The sequence below is a fragment of the Oratosquilla oratoria genome, chromosome 1 (assembly GCF_046742065.1).
Source record: "Oratosquilla oratoria isolate Oo_2021 chromosome 1, ASM4674206v1, whole genome shotgun sequence".
Lineage (NCBI taxonomy): Eukaryota > Metazoa > Arthropoda > Malacostraca > Stomatopoda > Squillidae > Oratosquilla > Oratosquilla oratoria.
Window position 1 is genome coordinate 67,474,347 of NC_134777.1, and position 22,356 is coordinate 67,496,702.

General features: G+C 39.7%; 2 protein-coding genes and 1 pseudogene across 9 annotated transcripts in view; 2 read left to right on the forward strand and 1 right to left on the reverse strand.

Moving 5' to 3' along the window:
- LOC143034220 (transmembrane protein 62-like) overlaps window positions 1–3,337 on the reverse strand; it is a 68,706-nt gene extending 65,369 nt beyond the window's left edge. For 2 of the 5 annotated variants that reach the window (XM_076200185.1, XM_076200227.1), the window contains exon 1: window positions 3,129–3,331. The gene's annotated coding sequence lies outside the window, so the exon portion shown is untranslated. Of the gene's footprint in view, window positions 1–3,128 lie in introns of all 5 variants that reach the window. The other 3 variants (XM_076200269.1, XM_076200350.1, XM_076200435.1) reach the window with 3 other exon arrangements.
- On the forward strand, window positions 1,362–2,905 carry LOC143030707 (uncharacterized; annotated as a pseudogene).
- Window positions 3,338–3,379: 42 nt separating the features above from the next.
- The window catches only part of Ttc7 (tetratricopeptide repeat domain 7), a 512,658-nt gene continuing 493,681 nt past the window's right edge, over window positions 3,380–22,356 (forward strand). For all 4 annotated transcript variants that reach the window (XM_076200670.1, XM_076200754.1, XM_076200841.1 and 1 more), the window contains exons 1-5: window positions 3,380–3,557; window positions 9,250–9,401; window positions 10,239–10,401; window positions 17,714–17,902; window positions 21,561–21,693. In XM_076200670.1, the coding sequence (XP_076056785.1) occupies window positions 3,431–3,557; window positions 9,250–9,401; window positions 10,239–10,401; window positions 17,714–17,902; window positions 21,561–21,693 (764 nt within the window). In that variant the 5' untranslated portion in view covers window positions 3,380–3,430. The remainder of the gene's footprint in view (window positions 3,558–9,249; window positions 9,402–10,238; window positions 10,402–17,713; window positions 17,903–21,560; window positions 21,694–22,356) is intronic.

Here is a 22,356-nt window from a genome sequence, read left to right on the forward strand (position 1 = left end):
AAAGAGATGGCCAGGGATGGCCAGCTGGGTACTAAGGACTTTCTCCTCAAGAGAGGTGCAAGTAATGCTTACCCTCTGGAAGGCGCTTATCCAACCAATCCTGGACTACTGTAGCCAACTCTGGTCACTACACAAGCACAAAGACATCTAGAAGCTTGAAGCTGTCCAAAGGAACTACACCAGGCACACCAAAGGGATGAAAGATCTCAATTATTGGGATTGCCTGGGAGCAATGGGTCTCTACTCCCAACAAAGGAGGAGAGAAAGATATAGGGCCATTTATACATGGAAAATCCTAGAAGGCCTTGTTCCGGACCCCATACCCTCAACAATCAAGCCGTACCACAGTGTAAGGCATGGGCGTAAGTGTGAGAGACAAACTCTCCCACCAAGAGCCCTGGGAAGGCTAAAGACCCTACTGGCATCTAGCCAAGGTCACGAGGGTCCAAAAATCTTCAACGCCCTCCCAAAAGAGGTGAGAGAGAAAACCAAATGCTAAGTGGACAGCTTCAAGCATGCACTGGACAACTTCCTACAGAAGGTGCCAGATGAGCCCCCAGTGACAGGCTACCCCGCCATCAGAAGGTATTCTTCAAACACAATACCAGACCAACTGGCCCTTGTGAGGAGGGACAGCAGGACTGGCAGCAGTGGTAGACCACTATGGCTGTGAGGACTGCCCTCAAAACTCCACCAAGTAAACCAAGTAAACCAAATAAGTAAGTAAACTGTTGTGCGAGCGGGTGAGACAAATCACAAATACCTAAATCAGGCAATTAGTTAAGTTGGCCTCAGTGGAAATATCATAAACTGGACTACTCTATTAGAGCCCTGTGCAGTTGACTGGTATCCTTATCAGTGGAGTCTATCAGGTAAGACTTCACTTAGGTGCAGACTGTAGAGGGGATCGATTGTAGGACAACTCGTACACGGACATCTCGTCCATGGACAACTCGTCCACAAAACTGCAAAGTAGGACAACTTGTCCACAGACACCACCATGGGTGGTCAACTCGTCCACGGACAAGATTTCAAAAAACTTTTAGAAAATTATTTTATTACCTTTTTTTAATGATATTTCATGTTATTTCATTAAAATTTGCTTTAGATGGTATATTTTGGTAAGTAATAGATGTGTTTATAAATGTTATGGACATGCTTATTTTAACACCCTAGAATAGCTCCAACTATGATAAAAAAGAAATAATCACAACTCTATCATATTTACACCTAATATTTACCCCCAACTATGCTCAAAAAGAGCTTGTCACACCTCTATCACACCTCAACTGGCTCAGTCACACCTCAGTTCTGTATATAAAGCTAGCTTGTCATGTCAGTTTTACTCATGTAGTTACTCAATCATGTCAGCTGAGCTTCAGGTTGTAACAACGCAGAGAGGTGCTCAAAAGATTCTTCTGGATGGATTCATGTACACTAAGAAACATGTTTCCAAGTCAGCTGATGAAGTTGTCTGGCGCTGTATCCAACGTGATGTCAAATGCAGTGCCGCTTGAAGACCACCAAGAGCCTTAGTGACCATAGGCTTGTTGGTGAGCACAGCCACATTGCAGACCGTGTGAGATGTGATATGGAGCAAGCTCGCCAATATATGAAGAGGAAGGCTGCTACCACCAACGACTGCCCCAACAACATCCTCAGCTTCACCGTTAGAGAGCTTGATGATCAGGTCAAGGCACGCATGCCAAGGCCGGACACCAGCAAGCGTGTCCTTCGGCGTGTCCGTGCTGCTCACCGTCCAAAGGATCCGCAGTCCCTTCAAGAGTTGGACATCACAGGCCCCTGGGCTTCCAACCTCCTCTACGACAACGGTCCTGCAGCTGATGAGCGCATCATCGTCTTCGCCTCCCCTGGTCATCTAGAGCAGCTCGCAGCCTGTGACGACTGGTGTATGGATGGCACGTTCTCAGTCGCTCCCAGACTGTTCACCCAACTGTACATCGTCAAAGGTCGCATCGGTGAAGGCTACTTTCCTCTGGCCTTTGCCTTGCTCCAGCACAAGACGCAGACCACCTATGAGGAGCTCTTCCGTGTTCTCGAACAGCATGGCTGCGACCCCAGCACCGTCATCGTGGACTTCGAGAGGCCAGTGGAGCTGGGCCTTCGTGCAGTGTTTGGAGAGGAGATCCAGGTCCGGTTCTGTTTCTACCACCTCAGCCAGTCTATTTGGAGGCAGATCCAGGGCCTGGGTCTCAAGAACCTGTACGAGTCAGACGACGAGTTCCGGCTCTTCTGCGGCCAGCTGGATGCCCTGGCCTTTCTTCCTACTGAGGACGTCCATGAAGGCATGAAACATTTCGGGTGCGGTCCACCATGCCCAACGAAGCAGCAGCCTTAGTGGAGTATTTCGACTCCACTTACGTCTCCGGCCACCTCCGCCACCAGCGCCGAGTCACCCCCACCCCAGGCAGAGTCATCCAACCAGTTCGGCTTCGGCTCACTCCACCGATGTTCCTACCTGAGCAGTGGAACTAACATCACGCCACCCTCAACAATGACCCACGCACAAACAACATATGTGAGGGGTGGCAAGCCCAACATCTAGACCTTACACTTGTATATTAATATTTATTCTGTATTACACACCTGTATTCTGTATATACATGTAAATAAAATTTTATTGTTCTGCAAATTATGTTTATTATTCTTAAAAAAAAGTCATTGGACGAGATGTCCATATTCCTGTGGACGAGTTGTCCTACTTTGCAGTTTTGTGGACGAGTTGTCCGTCCAGGGAGGGGATCATAGGGTGGTGAAGATCAAGATGGTAAAAATCATTGTGGGAAGATGATAAAGGCCAGCGTTTTATATAGTTTTAGAAATTGAATAGTACTACTACCATTTAGTGATTTGTCTCCACAAACTCAGTATTAAGAGTTATTTCTCAAAAGCATAAAATAAAAATGAAAATCAAAATCATGAAAATGTCATGTCAGTTTTACTCATTTTCCCACTCTTCCATCCATGGCATGGATCATTAGATAGCCCTCCGCGGTTCGAAGTTAATAATGACGCTAATAAAGGCCACAAACTGACACTTTTATATCTACGATTTATATAGTAAAATTTTGTAACCAACTATGATAAATTTGAAAACAATGACTTACCAATGTTATCCAACATATTCAGTACACATTTAACGACATTACTAACATTTTAATCCAGTCACCTGTCAAATTTTAAGATGACACTTAAGATTGATTATCCTGATCAACCCTTCTGTAACATTTTATATTTAAAAGAAGGAATCTAAGAATATCGTATCTAAAACGGTGTGAAAAAGTTGAAAAATCTGCTCGATATCGAACGCGAGGAAATGTAAACACTTCAATTTCATTCACATTCGAACGAAATCACATCGTCTGCAGTTACTTTTTTTTGTTGTTAGTCATTTCGAAGAGTTGTCAAAATGTCAGGCAAAAGTGGGCGCGGGAATCGTATAGAGGCTGACATAGAGAAAAGTAGAGAAGAAGCCAATTGGAGAAAAGTTATTGAGCTTGCAGAACAATTAAAAACTCGAAATGCCTCTGGTGTTGGTAAGTTGATATGTGTTGACATTTGAACCTACAACTTTATCAATCAACCACTTGTCACCCAATAAAAAGAGATAAAAGATCTATTGATCGGTTACTGTAAAATGTTTTAGATATATTCAAAGTGTTATGATTACATTGAAATGTGATTATATGGTATTAAGATATAAGGGAAATATTTTTTATTTATCGTGAGTTGTAGACCAATAATAATATAGATAAGTTTCATCTCTAACCAGAACTGTTTAACTGAGATGTTTAAGTAGAAATTGGATGTACTGATGTTCTTTAGGTGTAAACCATAAACAGCAGTTCTTAAAAAAGTAGTTTTATAAATCTGGACTTTAATCTAAAGGAGAATATATGATCATATGTAGGTAAACTTTTTACTTTTACTTTTCTCTGTGCAAGAGATGCAAGTATCTGCAGTGTCCTAAATTTGTGAGACTGCATGTGAAGGTATGCTGTGTATCTCAGAGAATATAAGATTCTTGGCAATTTGTCTTTGCCAGTCTGGCAAATATGATCTTCCCTTTCTCTGGGTATTTGTTCATATAATAAGCACAAGAATTATGGAGATCTAAACGGGTCTCACTATTTACTGGCAAAACTGACCAAACCAACAAAAAAACGACAAAACCCAAACAAGGACGGTTTTTGCTGAAATGCACAATTTTCATCTAATTTGACCAAAGAGAAGTTATGTTTTAGCCTCTGTAATATGACCGACCACAGCTACGAATACCGTAACAAATTAGCATATGGATGCATTATTTGAACTATTTTCTTTAAAATATATGATTTTCATGTAATTTGATCAAAGAGAAGTTATGTTTTTATCCTCTGCAAAATTACCAACCACAGCTACGATTCGTCCAGCCCACCATCTATGATCATTGCTGATATGGATCAAACTTCACACATTTTAAAGAAAATAGTTCAAATAATTCAACTATATGCAATCTATTACACTAATAACACAATAGTAAGAAACTTAATAAAGTGTAGTTTGATCCATACCACCAGTGATCATAGATGGCGTGCTGGACAAATCATAACTGTGGTCGATAATTTTGCAGAGGATAAAAACAATTTCTCTTAGATCAAATTACATGAAAATCACACCTTGTAAAGAAAATAGTTCAAATAATTCAACTATATGCAGTCTATTACACTAATAACAAAATAGTATTTCTTAATAGAGTGAAGTTTGATCCATACCACCAGTGATGGCAGGCTGGATGGTATTCGTAGCTGTGGTTGGTAATTTTGCAGAGGATAAAAATGTAACTTCTCCTTGGTAAAATTACATGAAAATCACACATTTTAAAGAAAATAGTTCAAATAATGCAACCATATGCTAATTTGTTGCAGTATTTGTAGCTGTGGTTGGTCATTCTTCAGAAGCTAAAAACATAATTTCTCTTTGGTCAAATTACATGAAAATCACACATTTTAAAGAAAATAGTTTAAATAATTCAACTATATGCAGTCTATTACACTAATAACACAATAGTAAGAAACTTAATAAAGTGTAGTTTGATCCATACCACCAGTGATCATAGATGGCGGGCTGGACGAATCATAGCTGTGGTCGGTAATTTTGCAGAGGATAAAAACGTAACTTCTGTTTGATCAAATTACATGGAAATCACACATTATAAAGAAAATAGGTCAAATAATGCAACCGTATTCTAGTTTTTATATAAAATTGTGCATTTGAGCAAAAACCGTCCTTGTTTGGGTTTTGTTGGTATTTAGTGAGTCGGACGTTATGCGTAGCTGTGGTGGGTAATTTTGCAGAGGCTAGAAATATGACTTCTCTTTTATCAAATTACATGTAAGTCACATATTTTAAAGAAAATATGTCAAATAATGCAACCATATATATAGAATTGTGCATTTAAGCAAAAACTGTCCTTGTTTGGGCTTTGTCGTTTTTTTTTTTTTCGGTTTTGTCGTTTTTTTGTCGGTTTGGTCAGTTTTGTCAGTAATCAGCTATATTTCTTACACCTTTTCACACATGAGACCTGACAGTCCACAACTGTTCTCCTCTGACTAGTACTTTCAGCTAGTGATGGAAACAGTCCAAAGTATCTTCCCAGAAAGATCTGTGGGAGGGCTCAGGGATTGTTGCCAGCCAATGTAGGGGTACAAGTATTCCATTCAGTGAAACATGGGTGTAGTGTCATATGTGTAATGATCAAATTAGGCAACTATATTTGATTATGAATGAATAGATGGTCGAGATGTATAGTACACCTTCATAAAATAATGTCCAATCCCAAGCACCATGGATGAGAAGGACAGTTATTCAAATATAGTTATACAGTGTTGATTGGGAAATCCTACATTAATTTGGATTGTTTTGATTAGTAATCACAAGATGGTTATTATGCTTTGCTGCCACCATCCCAGTCACAAAGCTAAATATATGTATATGTTACAGTAAGAACACGTACCTAGGGATTACGCATAATCCCTGAATGTTTCAGTGAATACGCGTAATTCCCGTTTCACTAACCTAAGGTTAGGTTAGGTTAGGTTAGTGAAACGGGGATTATGCGTATTCACTGAAACATTCAGGGATTACGCGTAATCCCTAGGTACGTGTTCTTACTGTAACATATATATATATATTAGAACACATGGTAGCTTGTGACCAATATACAGTTTTGATCCATTCCCCCATCTTTTAGGCCATTTTGTGTTATGTTATGTTTGCGAGATCAAGGCTAAAGGGAATTAAAGAAAACTTCAAGCTTACATCAATTTGGTTTATTAATCTATGAGATGATATTATTTTGATTCTTATCCACCCTTATAACATATACTCCTTCCTTAATCTGTACTTATTGCAATATAAATATGAAACAAATAATATGTAATTGCACTCATAGCAAACACAGGCATAGGGATAGGTATATAATGTTTCCCCACCATACAAGAATGTTCGTCCCTCTTTTCTTGAGTTTCCTATCCAATTACATACTGATTTAAACTGTTCAAAATTAATCAAATTCCTTATCCTGGATTACCAGTTATGAAGTGGTAGCATAGGGGGTAATGATTTAATACCCTCAATGGCGCAAGTAGAACATGCTGGTATTTTCTATAACCCTCTGACCACCTTTGTAAATATCCACCTAATAATCTAACCACATAATTTTATCATTGGAAGAGGATGCTCTCGGCCACAATGCCTTTCTTTTATGATTATTTTTTTACATAGGTTCTTACAACTGAATACACAGGATTCTTACAATCACTATACATCTTGCTTCTAGTGTAATAATGTGTCTATTTAACATCCCTGTCCCACCTGTTGAGAGGGGGAACCTGATATAGAATCATAGTACATATAAAGGTTTCTAACTACCATCTCAGTGTTCTCCATAATTTACAATAATGTTTACCTAAACCACTTGAACATACCTGTTGAAAGGGGGAACCTTATGTAGAATGACAACTCCTTGTGTGATAGCTACTGGGTTCCCACAATTATGGGATATATGTATGTATATATATATATATATATATATATATATATATATATATATATATATATATATATATATATACATGCAATAAAAACACTAGGAGCGTGTGTTCACAAATGCGTAAGTAACCACTAGGAAAAGTAAACTAACGAAGCAGAGCGCTTTCGTATAATTACATCTTCAGTGCAGATACAAAGAAGGAATTATAAGATGAAGAAACAAGGTACAGAATATATGACATAGTGAAGAGGGCATTCGGAGAGGTAGTGGAAGAAGTACACGTGACGGACGTTTGGGCCGTCCTGGTAGCCAACAAGTATGGGACGTTTGGGCCATCCTGGTAACCAACAAGTATGGGACAACTGCTCATAATTTATATTACAATTCAAACAATTTTGAAATTTCATGAGAAATAAAACTATCTAATTTGTACAAACCGTGATGAAGATTAACATTTATCCCCTTACTAGATTTGATCAAACTGCATTCAATTAAATTTCTGTTATGTTGTTGTTGTATGTGATGACTTTAGCGTTATCCCAGTCCACTGGGTGGTTAAAATGGTTCATGTGGTTGAATATACCGCTAGATTGGTTTCCCTCTCTAACGTATTTCTTGTGTTGATTGATTCGTGTTGTGAGTGTTTTAGCAGTCTGACCAACATAAAACTGATTACATGATTTGCAAGGTATTTTGTACACACACCCTTTATTACTATTGACAGAATTATTTATGAGCAGTTGTCTTACAGTGTTCTTATTATTGAAAACTACATTAATGTTAAATTTACGTAATATATTTGGAATATTTTGCAGGTTCTCTTGGTACGGTAAAATTAGCAAGTTACTCATATTGAAAGTTTGAGTTGACCTAAGGTTATAAAATGTCCTTTTAGCACGATTGTAAGCTTTGTCAAGAACATGTGTGGGGTATTGTAGCTTAGTACCAATGTCGTAAATACATCTTATTTCATCATCGATGTACTCTGGGCTGCAAATGCGTAGGGCCCTGAGGTACATCGACGAACAAAACAGATATCTTCACGCCATCAGGGTGTGAGGAATAATAGTGTATATATGAACAAACATTGGTTGGTTTGCGATATACACTAAACTTCAACTCACTTTCACGGCGGTAGATATTACAATCAAGGAAAGGCAAAACACCTTCTTTCTCTATCTCCACCGTGAACTTAATGGAACTGACCAAATTATTAAGCTTACATAAAAAATCATTTACATTATCTTGAATGGGCCACAGACATAGGATGTCATCAATGTACCGCATCCATGTAATGTTGGGGGGAATGATCTTACTTAAAATTTTGGTTTCAAAAAACTCCATATATAAATTACTCAATACGGGGGAGAGAGGATTACCCATGCTCATTCCAAATTTCTGAGAATAGAATTTATCATTAAATTGGAATTTGCAATCTTTAACACACAATTTGATCAGTTCAATTAAGGTGCCTGAAGGTAATGGTAAATCGTGCTTATTTAACTCTTCTTTAAGATAGATTAAAAGGTCATCCAAAGGAACTTTCGTAAACAAACTAACAATATCATAACTTACCAATTTAAATTCATAATCTGGTTTTACCTCACTTAGTTTGTTAATGAGGTCCAAACTGTTCTTAACATGTGAAGTGGAAATAGTTCCAACTAGTGGACTAAGAATTGTTACCAACCATTTCGAAAGTTTGTATGAAGCTGAACCTATTGAAGAAACGATTGGTCTTACCGGGTTATTTGGTTTATGTGTCTTAATTAGACCATACATGTAAGGCAAAGGAGGGCTGATAGAAATAAACTTTTTGATTAGTTCACTATTTCCACTTAACAATTCTTTTATCTTCTTATTATCACAGTTAGTTTACTTTTCCTAGTGGTTACTTACGCATATATATACATATACCACGAGCATAGCTCCCCTCCCGTATATATATATCAACTAGGTAAATACATACATATATATATTTATATGTACATATATATATATATATATATATATATATATATATATATATATATATATATATATATATATATATATATATATATATATATATAGGGACAAGTGTTAAAGATATTGTAAATGTAACAGTTTATTAAAAGTCATAAAAGGAAATGTAAAAATCTAATAAATCTTATCATTTCACTTTACCTGAGCTTTCGTATTTTTATTCTTTATAGAAATTCTTGCAAATTTCCTTATTGGAGAAGGAAAATTGGAGTTATATTTGGAAGAGAACCCACCAACTGAAGCAAACATCCCTAAGGCCAAGAATGGATTATCAGATGCAAGGCATCATCTCTTGAACTGCACAGGGGAGCACTCAAAAAAGGTAAACTTTTGAAAGAAATAGTATATAATTTGCACTAAACTGCAATTATGGCATCTGAATAGATATAATTTTAACATATATAAATATAGATAAATATGTGATAGTGGCTGCCCCAGTCTGACGTTGCAACTGGATTTTTTTTCATAGTCCTGTATTATGAATGGAATGCCCCATATTGCCTGAATAAAATGCTCCATTGAAAATTCAACTAGCTTATGTTTTGCATTGCTTGTTTAAATTTGCCTTCATGCATCCCCAGTATTTCTTTTTTGTGGTTGTCAAAGCAGATGAGGTTGACTTTTAAGCCTCCTGTTGTTCTTTTTTCACTAATTGCTGCAAACCATTTATTCCCAGGGAGAGGTAAGCAGCAGAAGCAAGATCAGAATTTGTGCCCATCCTGGAAAACTGATCAAATAATCCTTGAATGTCCTGGGAAAGTCCTGGAAAAGTAGTTTTGTTTGTGTGTACAAACCCTTCAAGATACTTGTACCAGGGAGGTCATGCTACCCATTGTTTGAAAAGTCTGCATTGTTTTTTTTTTTTAAGTTTGGGTATTGTTTATAATTTTAGAAAAGGTTCTCAGTGCCTCTGAAGGCTTTATCATTGCACCTTGTGCAGCAATTAATTTTTATTTTTTCATAACCATGTTGATAAACTAAAACATTATTTGTTAAAAATAAACATGTCATGGTAAATATATCTTTGAAATTTCACAAGATTTATATTACATAAGTTTTCACTTTGTAGATTTATTTGACTAAAGATGAATATGATTTATTGACAATAGAAATTGAGCTCTCTTTCTTCTTTGTTGTTTCTTGGAATGTCTCTTACCAGGTGTCTCTAGATGCACTGCTGCTGCTGGGCAAGTTGGAGTATGCCTTGGGTGACTATGAAGGATCCCTCGCTCGCTTGCATGCTGCAGGTCTTGATCAACTAACAGAAAAGGCTTTACCAACACGTTCTCTTAGAATTGTGGCTGAATCATATGCTGTTAAAGGTATTATATTTTTTATTGTATATAGTATATTGCTATTTCTTTGTCAGTTCATTGCAGATTTGATTTTAATATTGCATCATTGTTACAACAATTTCTGATGTATTTTATCACATGCTATTTAGGGGTGGGGGTTGTCTTAAAATGACAGGTTTGTGCTCTTGTATTGGTATTTCAGATTAGTATTATGTTGTCGTGATATTATGTGTCTAGATATTTCCATTTGGTGGTGAATGGAGAAGTGGACATGGATGTGAATTATAGAGTAATGGGAGGAAGTAAATTTATGGGTGAAATGAAAAGTGTTATGAGAAATAGTTGTTCAGGGATGAATGCAAAGAGAAGGTTGTATGAAGGAATGATTGCACTCATTGTGTTGTGTAGTAGAGACTTGGAATATAAAGGATGCAGAGAGGAAGAATCTAAGTGTTTTTGAGATGAAATGTTTTAGACCTATAGTAGATGTTACAAAAGTGGAGGTTGGGCAGAGAACAGGGGTGGGAAGGGAACTATTAGAGAAGAGTAGAGTGCTGAGGTGGTTTGGGCACGAGGAAAGACTAGCAAAGAGAGTATGCAAAGCATCCAAAAACATACATACATATACCAAGGCTTTTTCCCCTTACAAGGGAGGTAGCCAAAAAGGAAAAGGCATAAAATCACTCCCACCCATTCCATCCCTAAATACACTCCACACCCCTCCACCCTCCCTCTTATCTTAGCACCTCCTGGATGACGGGTCATCCCTGCACCTTGTCCACTGCCCTGGGTCAGAAGCAGTGTCGCAAGACACAGCACATCCACAGCAAGGCCGCTTCATTAAATCGGCGACCCCCCCTCTCCGTCCCCCCATGCATAAAGGGAGAAGATGGGGAGAAATCCCTTTGGGCTGCGTCAAAATTTGCTCACACATACTACCTCACCCCCATCCCCCTGCCCATTCCACCTCATGCATCACAACATCATCCATATTCAACCACTCCCCATTCACCCCTGTCTTCTGTCCTCTCCCGTCCCTCCTCAACAGACATTCCCCTCTTCCCGAAAGCCCCCTTCACCCCATCCATCCACCTCATCCTAGGACGTCCCCACATGTTCACTTCCTCCACATCTGCCTTCCATACCTCTTTTACTAGTCTTTCTTCACTCATTCTTTCCATGTGTCCAAACCATCCTAATACTCTTTCATCAACCCTATCTCCCAACTCCCTTTCCACCCCTGTTCTCCTCCTCACCTCCTCATTTCTCACTCTATCTAGCCTAGTAACCCCCATCATACTTCTCAGACACCTCATCTCAAACACATTCCAACTCCTTCTCTCTTCCTCTCTTATGTTCCATGTTTCTGCCCCATACAGTGCTGTTGGCACAATCACTCCTTTATACAGTCTCCTCTTAGCATCCATTCCCAAATGTCAAAAACATACCAACACAAAACAAACACACCATAAACATATTACAAATTAAATAAACAGTATTATAAACAAACACATAGAGGAAAGATCAAGTGGGGTTGGCATGATGATCGACACTTCAAATTTCAACCATCTTAAAGGTTTTTAATGGAGAAAATCACTAATTGAGTACACTGGGGGTGGGGGGACAACACTATTTAGGGTCATTGTTGAAATTTAGAATTGGTGGTTTTAAATTTGGGAAATGGTTTGGAAGAGACGATAATGATTTTTTTTTGTCATTCAGTATAGGAAGCAAAGACATTTCTGTAAGGTTTGTTTACATTGCAAAGTGTTTATCTTTACACTACAAATGGCAAATTTTGAAGATTTTCTACAAAGAAAGCTGAGTATATATTTGAGGTACATGAGAATTTTTTTCATTAAAAAATTGAATATAAGAAATATGGTACATTATGAGGATGATACTAATGCCAAAACAAAAGGGATAGCTTCCAAGGACACAATAACTTAGCTTTGGAGATAAATGAATTCACAATTGAGTTGAAGTGATTGAGAAGATTACTTTCTTCCCATCAGTCAAAGTTTCATGATCTGAAATGAAAGCTTGAGCAAGAATAATCCAGAAACCTGGCTTGGAAAGTAGAATTTGATGAACTTAAAAGGGAAAATGAGACTTTAATAAGTGAGAGAATTAATCATATCAGTACCATAAAAGGAAGCAAGGGCATGATAAAACCAAATTAGGATAAGATCATAAATTGTGGAAGGTACACAAAGGCTGGTTATCTGGTCAACAGAAGGGTACAGTAAACTATAAAGAGATCTTGGAACAGCAGAGAAAAGAAACTGGTAGACTAGAGGAATGAAGTGAATGTTATTGAAAAAAAATTAATCTCTTGTCAGAGATGCAGTTGATAAGACCAGCTGTGTCATGTATTTTGGCTAGCAGGAAGACCACATTATGTCATGGAAGGTATGCCAGGAGCATGAGATGCAAAAGACTAGGGAAATTACCTCCTTGTTGCATTTCATCAGATTGATAAAATTTGAATTGCAAGCATAGCAAATGAGGTAATCAGCAAGTTTTGTAAGTCAGCACAAGAAGTATATTTTTTAGATATTTGGTTAGGAAAGGACAATTTAAGATGAATGTACAAAGATACAGGAGCTTTCAAAGAAAGCTGAAGACAAAAATTAAATCAGGACCGAAGAAGAAAAACAGCAGTTTTCTTGAGACTTCTTAATCAGAGTGTGAGGAAATGGTTTAGAACAGTTGTTCTTAAACCCTGAGTCATGACCTAAAGTTGGGTCACCAAGCCCTTTGAATGGGTCGCCATATTATTTTCCCAATATTTCTATCAAAAATATTGTCATGAGTAATGATACTTTGTTAAAATACCTAAATCATCAGCATCCAAGCACAGCATTATAAAGAATAAACAATTCAATTGAGTTGAAAAATCTTTTCAACATCTACAAATATCTTAGAATTTACATACATACATATACCAAGGCTTTTTCCCCCTTCCAAGGGAGGTAGCCAAAAAGGGAAAGGCATAAAAACACTCCCACCCATTTCATCCCTAGATACACTCCACACCCCTCCCACCCTCCCTCTCATCTGAGCACCTCCTGGATGACGGGTCATCCCTGCACCCTGCCCACCGCCCTGGGTCAGAAGCAGTGTCGCAAGACACAGTACATCCACAGCAAGGCCGCTTCATTTAATCGGCGACCCCCCCTCTCCGTCCCCCTCTGCATATAAGGCGAGGACGGGGAGAAATCCCTTCGGGCTGCGTCAAAATTTACTCACACATACTACCCCGGCCCCCCCCCCCCCGCCTATTCCTCCTCATGCAGTCACAACATCATCCATATACAACCATTCTCCACTCACCTCTGTCTTCCGTCCTCTCCCTTCCTTCCTCAACAGACATTCCCCTCTTCCCCAAAGCCCCCTTCACCCCATCCATCCACCTCATCCTAGGACGTCCCCTCATGTTCACTCCCTCCACATCTGCCTTCCATACCTCTTTTACTAGTCTTTCTTCACTCATTCTTTCCATGTGTCCAAACCATCCTAATATTCTTTCATCAACCCTATCTCCCAAATCCTTTTTCACCCCTGTTCTCCTCCTCACCTCCTCATTTCTCACTCTATCTAGCCTAGTAACCCCCACCATACTTCTCAGACACCTCATCTCAAACACATTCAAACTCCTTCTCTCTTCTTCTCTTATATTCCACGTTTCTGCCCCATACAGTGCTGTTGGCACAATCACTCCTTCATACAGTCTCCTCTTCGCATCCATTCCCAAATGTCTATTCCTCATTACACTCTTTAAACCACCAAGGCATTTACTCGCTTCTCTCAATCTCTATTCTACCTCCACCTTCACTCCACCTTTTCCTGCTACACTTGCTCCCAAGTATCTAAAACTATCCACTTCCTCCAGTCGCTCTCCCTTAATGTTCACTTCCAGTCTACTGCCACTTTCACCCCTTGTACATCTCATCACCTTACTTTTACCCACATTTATCTTTAGCTTTCTTCTATCACATACTCTCCCAAACTCTGCCACCAGCTTCCTCAATCCCTCCTCTGACCCTGCCACAAGCGCAGTGTCGTCCGCAAACAACAGCCTGCTCACCTCCCACTTTTCTCCATTTTCTTTAACCATCTCCAATCCCTGACCCACTACCCTAGCATTCACCTCTCGCACCACCCCATCCATGTATAAGTTGAACAGCCAGGGCGACATAACGCATCCTTGACGAAGTCCCACCTTTACTTCAAACCACTCACTCTCTCCATTTCTAATCCTGACACATGCTCTACTACTCTCATAAAAACTCTTGACAGCTCCCAGAAGCTTTCCTCCTATCCCATAAATCTGCATAACCTCCCACAGTGCCTTTCTGTCTACCCTATCATAAGCCTTTTCCAGATCCATAAAAGCCCAAAAAACATCCTTCCCCTTTCCTATAGCTTTCTCACATATCTGTCTTACCACAAAGATCTGATCTACACAACCTCTACCTGTCCTAAATCCACACTGTTCCTCACCAATTACTCCTTCTGTTCCTCTCCTAATCCTCTCAATTAAGATCCTCCCATAAGCCTTTCCTACTACACTTAACAGGCTAATCCCTCTGAAACTACTACATTCACACTTGTCCCCTTTTCCCTTGTAAAGAGGAACTATACAGGCACTTCTCCAGTCCTCCGGTACTCTACCCTCTCTCCAGCAAACATTAAATAACCTCACCAACCAGTCCACCATCACTGAACCTCCCTTTTTCAGACATTCTGCATGGCATCCATCCAGACCAGGTGCCTTACCTACTTTCATCATCTTTACAACTGCCTTCACCTCATCCTTCCCTATTTCTCCTCCATTCTCCTCCATTCTCCTCACTCATCACTCTCATTTTCTTCGCATTTCCCACTGCAACTATCTTTCCTTCCCTATCCTCCTTCACATTTAGCAACTCCCTAAAATATTCTGCCCATCTTCCCCTTACTGCCATCTCTTCCATTATCATCTCTCCATCTGTACCTTTTACCTTTTCTTCCCTACTTGATTCGCCTCCTCTTCCTCTCTTAATTTCTTTCCAAAACATCTTTTTATTACTTTCAAAATTTTCTGTCATACTCCTACCCCATTTCACATCTGCTCTCCTCTTTGCCTCCTTTACCTTTTGCTTTACTTCTCTTTTCTTTTCTTTGTACGTCTCATACGACTCCCCCGTCCTCTTTTGTAACCAATCTGTGAATGCTCGCTTCTTCTCTTCTACAACCTTCTTCGTTTCCTCATCCCACCATTCACTACCCTTTCTTCTATTTCCCCCTGCCCTTCTTGTTCCACACACCATCCTTGCACACTTTAAGACTCCCTCCTTGAACCATCCCCATTCCTCCTCCACACCCATCTCTGCTCTATCCTTTACACCCTCCCACTCCTCCTTCAGCTTCTTTTCGTACTCCTTCTCCTTTTCCTTTTCATTCAAGGAGTTCACTCTAAGAACCTCCCTACCTTTTGTCCCTTTCCTCCTTCTCCAGCTCTCCTCCACTCTCAGCTTACCTTCCACCAAAAAATGATCTGATATTCCCCCACCCTCTCCCCTTAGCACATGTACATCCTTAACTCTTCCTATCATAATCCTATTTACCACTACATAATCCATTAGCGCTCTATCTACCACCCTTCCCTCCACCACCCTCTCCCATGTGTACTTATGCTTGACTTTCTTCCGAAACACTGTATTTGCTATCATCAACTCTCTTTCTAGACACATTTCCACCATCAACTCTCCACTACGATTCTTTCCTGGAACTCCACACTTCCCAACCACTCCATCGATTGGACCATTTCCCACCCTAGCATTAAGGTCTCCCAGTACTATTACATTGACATTTCTTCCTAAACCCTCTATGCACTCATTTAAATCTATCCAAAAGGCCTCCCTTTCTTCCACGCTCTTCTCACTGCCAGGCCCATATGCACTTACAAAGACCCACATCTCCTTTCCCAGTTTCACCTTCATCCACATTATCCTTGAGGAAACCTCCTTCCACTCCACTACCTCTTTACCTATCTCCTCACTCAATAGAATAGCCACCCCTTCCCTCCCTCGCCCTCTCTTCACTCCTGATAACCTCCCACTTACATTCCCAAACTTACACTCACCCTTCCCTTTCAACTTAGTTTCACTCAAAGCCAACACATCCATCTTTCTTCTCACAAACATACTACCTATCTCTTCCCTTTTACTCTCATCTGTACCACATCCACGCACATTAAAAGACCCAAACCTTAGGGTGCTGGCCCGAGGCCCTCCAGCACCCCTTATGCCTTCACTTTCCAATTTAGGAATTTGCCCCGTGGGGCTACAGGGAGAAGGATGCCTAGTCCCTCTCCCCGTCCCTTTCTTCTCGCCTCTTACGATCCAAGTGGGAAACTTGGTGGCAGTATTCTTTTCCCCGACCACAGGGAATTCCCCCATTACAGAAAGAGAATACTCAGAGAAATGGTACAGGACAGCAACAAGGGGTTGGGGGACAGCATAACGGAGGGACAGTCGTAGTATAAAAGTGTCATCATTTCTCTATGAACAGAATTTCTTCTATCATAGACAAAATGATGTGTGGCTCTGGTCCGTAGGGGCGCCCCATATAGACCCTAAAGTATCGACTGCATGCTACTTTGCCACAATAACAAGCAGCCAATACCCCAGACGGGTATCTTAGAATTTAATGAAATAAAATGCTTATGAGGGTATGGGTTGTCATGGTTGATCTGGACAGGATTTTGAGTCAGTGCATTAAAAGGTTAAGAACCACTGGTTTAGATGAATACAGGAGGGCAATATTACATAGAAAGCACAACAAATGTCTTGAAGATATGAACAATTTGAGACAGTGTTGTTTTCGATCTGGAAGGTCATATGTGTCAAGCTTTTTGATTTTTTTTCTCATGAGTGATCATTGTGCTGTAAGAGAGGGAGGGCTAGGTGGACTGTGTGTACCTCAGTCTAAAGAAGGTTTCTGATGAGGTACCTCACAAGGAGCCACCACTAAACTATAGGCTGGTGTCATTAATCAACACAGTAGTGAAATTTTATGAAAAGATTGTGAAAGGTTCATGGGTCAGATATCTTGAAAAGAATAAAATTTTGACAGACAATCAGTTTTGTTTTAGATTTGGAAGGTCATATGTGTTAAACCATTTAAACTTTTACTTGAGAGTGGTCAGTGCATGGAAAGAGAGCAGCACATTAGGAGGGAGGAAGGCAGAAAGGAGAAATTTAAATATGTTCAAGATTATGTGTTTGAGAAGTATGCTTAGTGTGATAGATTATTACAAGTTTTAAATCTTTGTATAATATTTTGTTTTCAGCTCTCTGCTTAGAGAAATCACCTCTACCACACAGTAGCAAGTACCAGCAGGCAGAGAGAGATGAGAAGATGATAAAGTGTTTTGAATTGGCTGGAGATCTTACTTTGCTCTACCTCCAAGAACAAGACAAACTGACTTCAACGTCTTCCTCACATTCCTTACCATCAATATCCACACCAAACACCACAGGTATTACTTTATTAATGTTTTTTGTTTTATCACTTAACCAATTTGCAGATCACTGTTCGATTTTAACCAAAAGTTCCAACAATTTGCATAGTGGGAACCAACCAGATGTAATATAGTGTTTTTTTTTTTTGTTTTTTTTCTTCTTCCTCTCTCTCTCTCTACATCTACCAAGAGGCTTCTTCCTCCTTACAGGGTAGTCAGCCAAGGCATCCACCCATGCCTACCCATCCCACTCCCATGTGTCACCCAATTATTTCCCCATTATCTTAGCTCCTTGTGGATGAAGGGTCATTCATCTCCTGTCCACTGCCTGGGTTATAAACAATGGAGTAAGACATAGCAAATCTACAGCAGGGCCACCCAATTCATTCACTAGCTACCCAACCCCCCTTGTCCCTCCATGTGAAAATAGAGAAGACAAGGAAGAATTCCGTTAGGCTGTGTCAATTTATAATCCATTCACAACCATTCTGCACTCACATGTATCTCTCACCCACTCTTTTCCTTGATCAACAGACATTCCTCCTTTACTCAAGGCCCTCACACCCCATTCATTCATCTCATTCTTGGTGTTCCCCTCAATTACAAAAGATTACAAATGCGGAGCATGCCGACAGATCTTTTGGTCCATATCTAAGTAAGATGCGAAAAAAATCATACATACATACATATACCAAGGCTTTTTCCCCCTTACAAGGGGGGTAGCCAAAAAGAAAAAGGCATAAAATCATTCCCACCCATTCCATCCCTGAATACACTCCACACCCCTCCACCCTCCCTCTTATCTTAGCACCTCCTGAATGACGGGTCATCCCTGCACCTTGTCCACTGTCCTGGGTCAGAAGCAGTGTCGCAAGACACAGCACATCCACAGCAAGGCCGCTTCATTAAATCGGCGACCCCCCCTCTCCGTCCCCCCATTGCATAAAAATTTGCTCACACATACTACCTCACCCCCATCCCCCCGCCCATTCCACCTCATGCAATCACAACATCATCCATATACAACCATTCTCCATTCACCCCTGTCTTCTGTCCTCTCCCGTCCTTCCTCAACAGACATTCCCCTCTTCCCCAAAGCCCCCTTCACCCCATCCATCCACCTCATCCTAGGACATCCCCTCATGTTCACTCCCTCCACATCTGCCTTTCATACCTCTTTTACTAGTCTTTCTTCACTCATTCTTTCCATGTGTCCAAACCATCCTAATACTCTTTCATCAACCCTATCTCCCAGCTCCTTTTCCACCCCTGTTCTCCTCCTCACCTCCTCATTTCTCATTCTATCTAGCCTAGTAACCCCCATCATACTTCTCAGACACCTCATCTCAAACACATTCCAACTCCTTCTCTCTTCCTCTCTTATGTTCCATGTTTCTGCCCCATACAGTGCTGTTGGCACAATCACTCCTTTATACAGTCTCCTCTTAGCATCCATTCCCAAATGTCTATTCCTCATTACACTCTTCAATCCACCAAGGCATTTACTCGCTTCTCTCAATCTACATTCTACCTCCACTTTCACTCCACCTTTCCCTCCCACATTTGCACCCAAGTATCTAAAACTATCCACTTCCTCCAGTCACTCTCCCTTAATGCTCACTTCCAGTCTACTGCCACTTTCACCCCTTGTACATCTCATCACCTTACTTTTACCCACATTTATCTTTAGCTTTCTTCTATCACATACTCTCCCAAACTCTGTCACCAACTTCCTCAATCCCTCCTCCGATCCTGCCACAAGCGCAGTGTTGTCCACAAACAACAGCCTGCTCACCTCCCACTTTTCTCCATTTTCTTTAACCATCTCCAATCCCTGACCCACTACCCTTGCATTTACCTCTCGCACCTTGCATTTACCTCTTGCATTTACCTCTCGAAAAAATCATAATAATGATAAACAAATAAATGAATAAATAAAAACTATAATAATGTAAATAATGAATAAAATATATAGATAAATGCATAGATAGAGTTAGATAATAAACAGGTAAATAGTAAATGATAATAAATTGACATAACTAATAATAAATGAGAATCAAACAAATAATAATAAACAAACAGACAAATGATAACAAAACAAATAAACAAATAATATAAAATAAATCATAGTTACTCCATTCACCTCTGCCTTCCACAATCTTTTTGCTAATCTTTCATCACTCATTCATTCCATGTGCCCAAAACTTCCCAATATTCTTTCATCAGCCTTGTCTGACAGTTTCTTTTCCACCCTTGCTCTCCTACTCACCTCATTTCTCACTCTATACATGCATGTAATACCCACCCTACTTCTCAAACATATCTCAAGCACATCTAAGTTTCTCCCCTGAATTATAGTCTGCCCCACATAGTGTTGTGGTCACAATCACCCCTTCATACAGTCTTCTCTTTGCACCAATCCCCAAATACTTGTTTCTCATGGTACTTTTCATTCCCCCAACACATTTACTTGCTTCTCTCACCCACACTCAGAGGTTGTTGACTGTTACTTGAAGGCTGTGAGTCTTCTACAAGAGAGACCAGGGGCAATGGAATAACTGATTGATCATATGGTATATCTGCTAAGCTGGGAACTAGTTTGGTTGTTACCCTTTTGCATTTCCTTGATCTTGCTTATATCTTTCAATCTGTGTGGGGAGCATACCTATCCATCAATCTATCTAAATACCATGGACTTGTGCCCATTTATAAGGGAGGTATCTAATGTAAGCATGCACCCACTCCCACCTATTCCACTCCCATTAACCATCCATTGTTTTCCTTTTATCTTAGCTCCTCACAGATAAAGGGTCATACCTGTCTCTTGTTCACTGCCTGGGTCAGAAGCAATGCAGGAAGACACAGCACATCTACAGCAGGGCAGTTTCATTCACACAGTAACCCACCCTCCTTGAGGGGTGCCATCCCACTGATGTATATTCTAGTCTTGGATGGATCAGGGTCTAAGTTTTTTCATCATCTTTTCATCCATGTAGTGAAGGGCCACTTTAATATTCTGCAACAGTTCATATGTGTCTTCCATAATCCTGCTGATAAGTTTTTCAGGTGACAGGTTGTCTTTTATCAACACTCCAAAATCTTTCTCCTCTTGAGCTATTAGCTATTTTCAATACTTTGCAGTTTTGATTTTGAAATTAATTTTACATTCTTGGCTTCATATAAATATGGTGTCTAATCTTTTTGCAATAGCCTACAAATTTTGTTTTTTCACTTTTCTCATAATTCTTGCATCATCTGTAAAGATATTGGCATAATTGTTGTACCTTCCATCATGTCATTAACCTCTTCAATATGAGTCAAATATTTGTGCACACATTAGCTACCTAACTTATGATGATGCCTCACAATACATGCATTATAGCATATAAAGTTACAGATGTTACACTTGTTCTCTTTTACCCAGAATGTTTGTAACCACTGAAAAAGTGATCAAGCCTGTTCACAGAGGGTCACTCAGCTACAACTACAAAATAAATATAATCAGGAAACTAAAGCTGACCTCTTCATGTACTGACTTGCACCTCATGACGCCTACATAGGCATCATCATATTCAAGAGGTTAACATAGATAAGAACTATTACAGGTGCTAGCGCTGAACCTTATGGTACTCTTTTTATTTATTTATTTATTTATTTATTATTTTTATTATTTCAGGTTCAAGCTCTCCACTGCCTCCAAATGGAGGAGAGAACAAAAAGATCGGAGTTATTTTGGAGACTGCTTTGCAAAGGGCCCCCATTTTACACATGAAAGCCGGTGATGTTGATAAGGCCATTGCAAGATACAGGTATATTAATGAGAGTTATTTAAGGTAACATGATTGTTAAGTGTTGCCAGGTAAATTTTCATGTTTTTTCTGGGAATATGGTGGCTGAGTGGACTATGATACAATATCTTGAGATAAGAATCCAGACATAGGCAATTTAAAACTCCAAGATTTAGTATGTAATGTCAGTGAGGGTAGGGGATCTTAAATGCTGAAGCTACAATGATAAAAGATTTCATGTCTAGCTATCTTACTGTGCAAGTAATAGAGGAACTTTTGAAAAAAAAAGTTCAAAAAAGTTCTTTGGGTACATGTTTCACTACATATATTTGTTTTGTGTTTTGGGACAAATAAACACAATCATAGGAGACCAGATTTAAGACATCTTTCTTTTTGTGCATGTCATAAAAGTTGACTAAATGTCATGGAGGAGAGGGCAGACTGGTAAGGCCCATCTGTGTTTTCCCCTGGAAAGAGGCAAGTGTCAGGTGAGACACAGTCATCCCACTAGCACCATGTAACCCAATACTACCTGCTGCATGATTGTGTTGATAGTGACTAAACCAGCTTCCTTGCTAGCCTGCTGCCAGTGTGGAGGGTGTGTTGGACACCCAGATGAACAAAAACAAAACTAAACAAAGGACAGATTAATTTTTTATCAGTAATCATTGACTCCTGTTATGG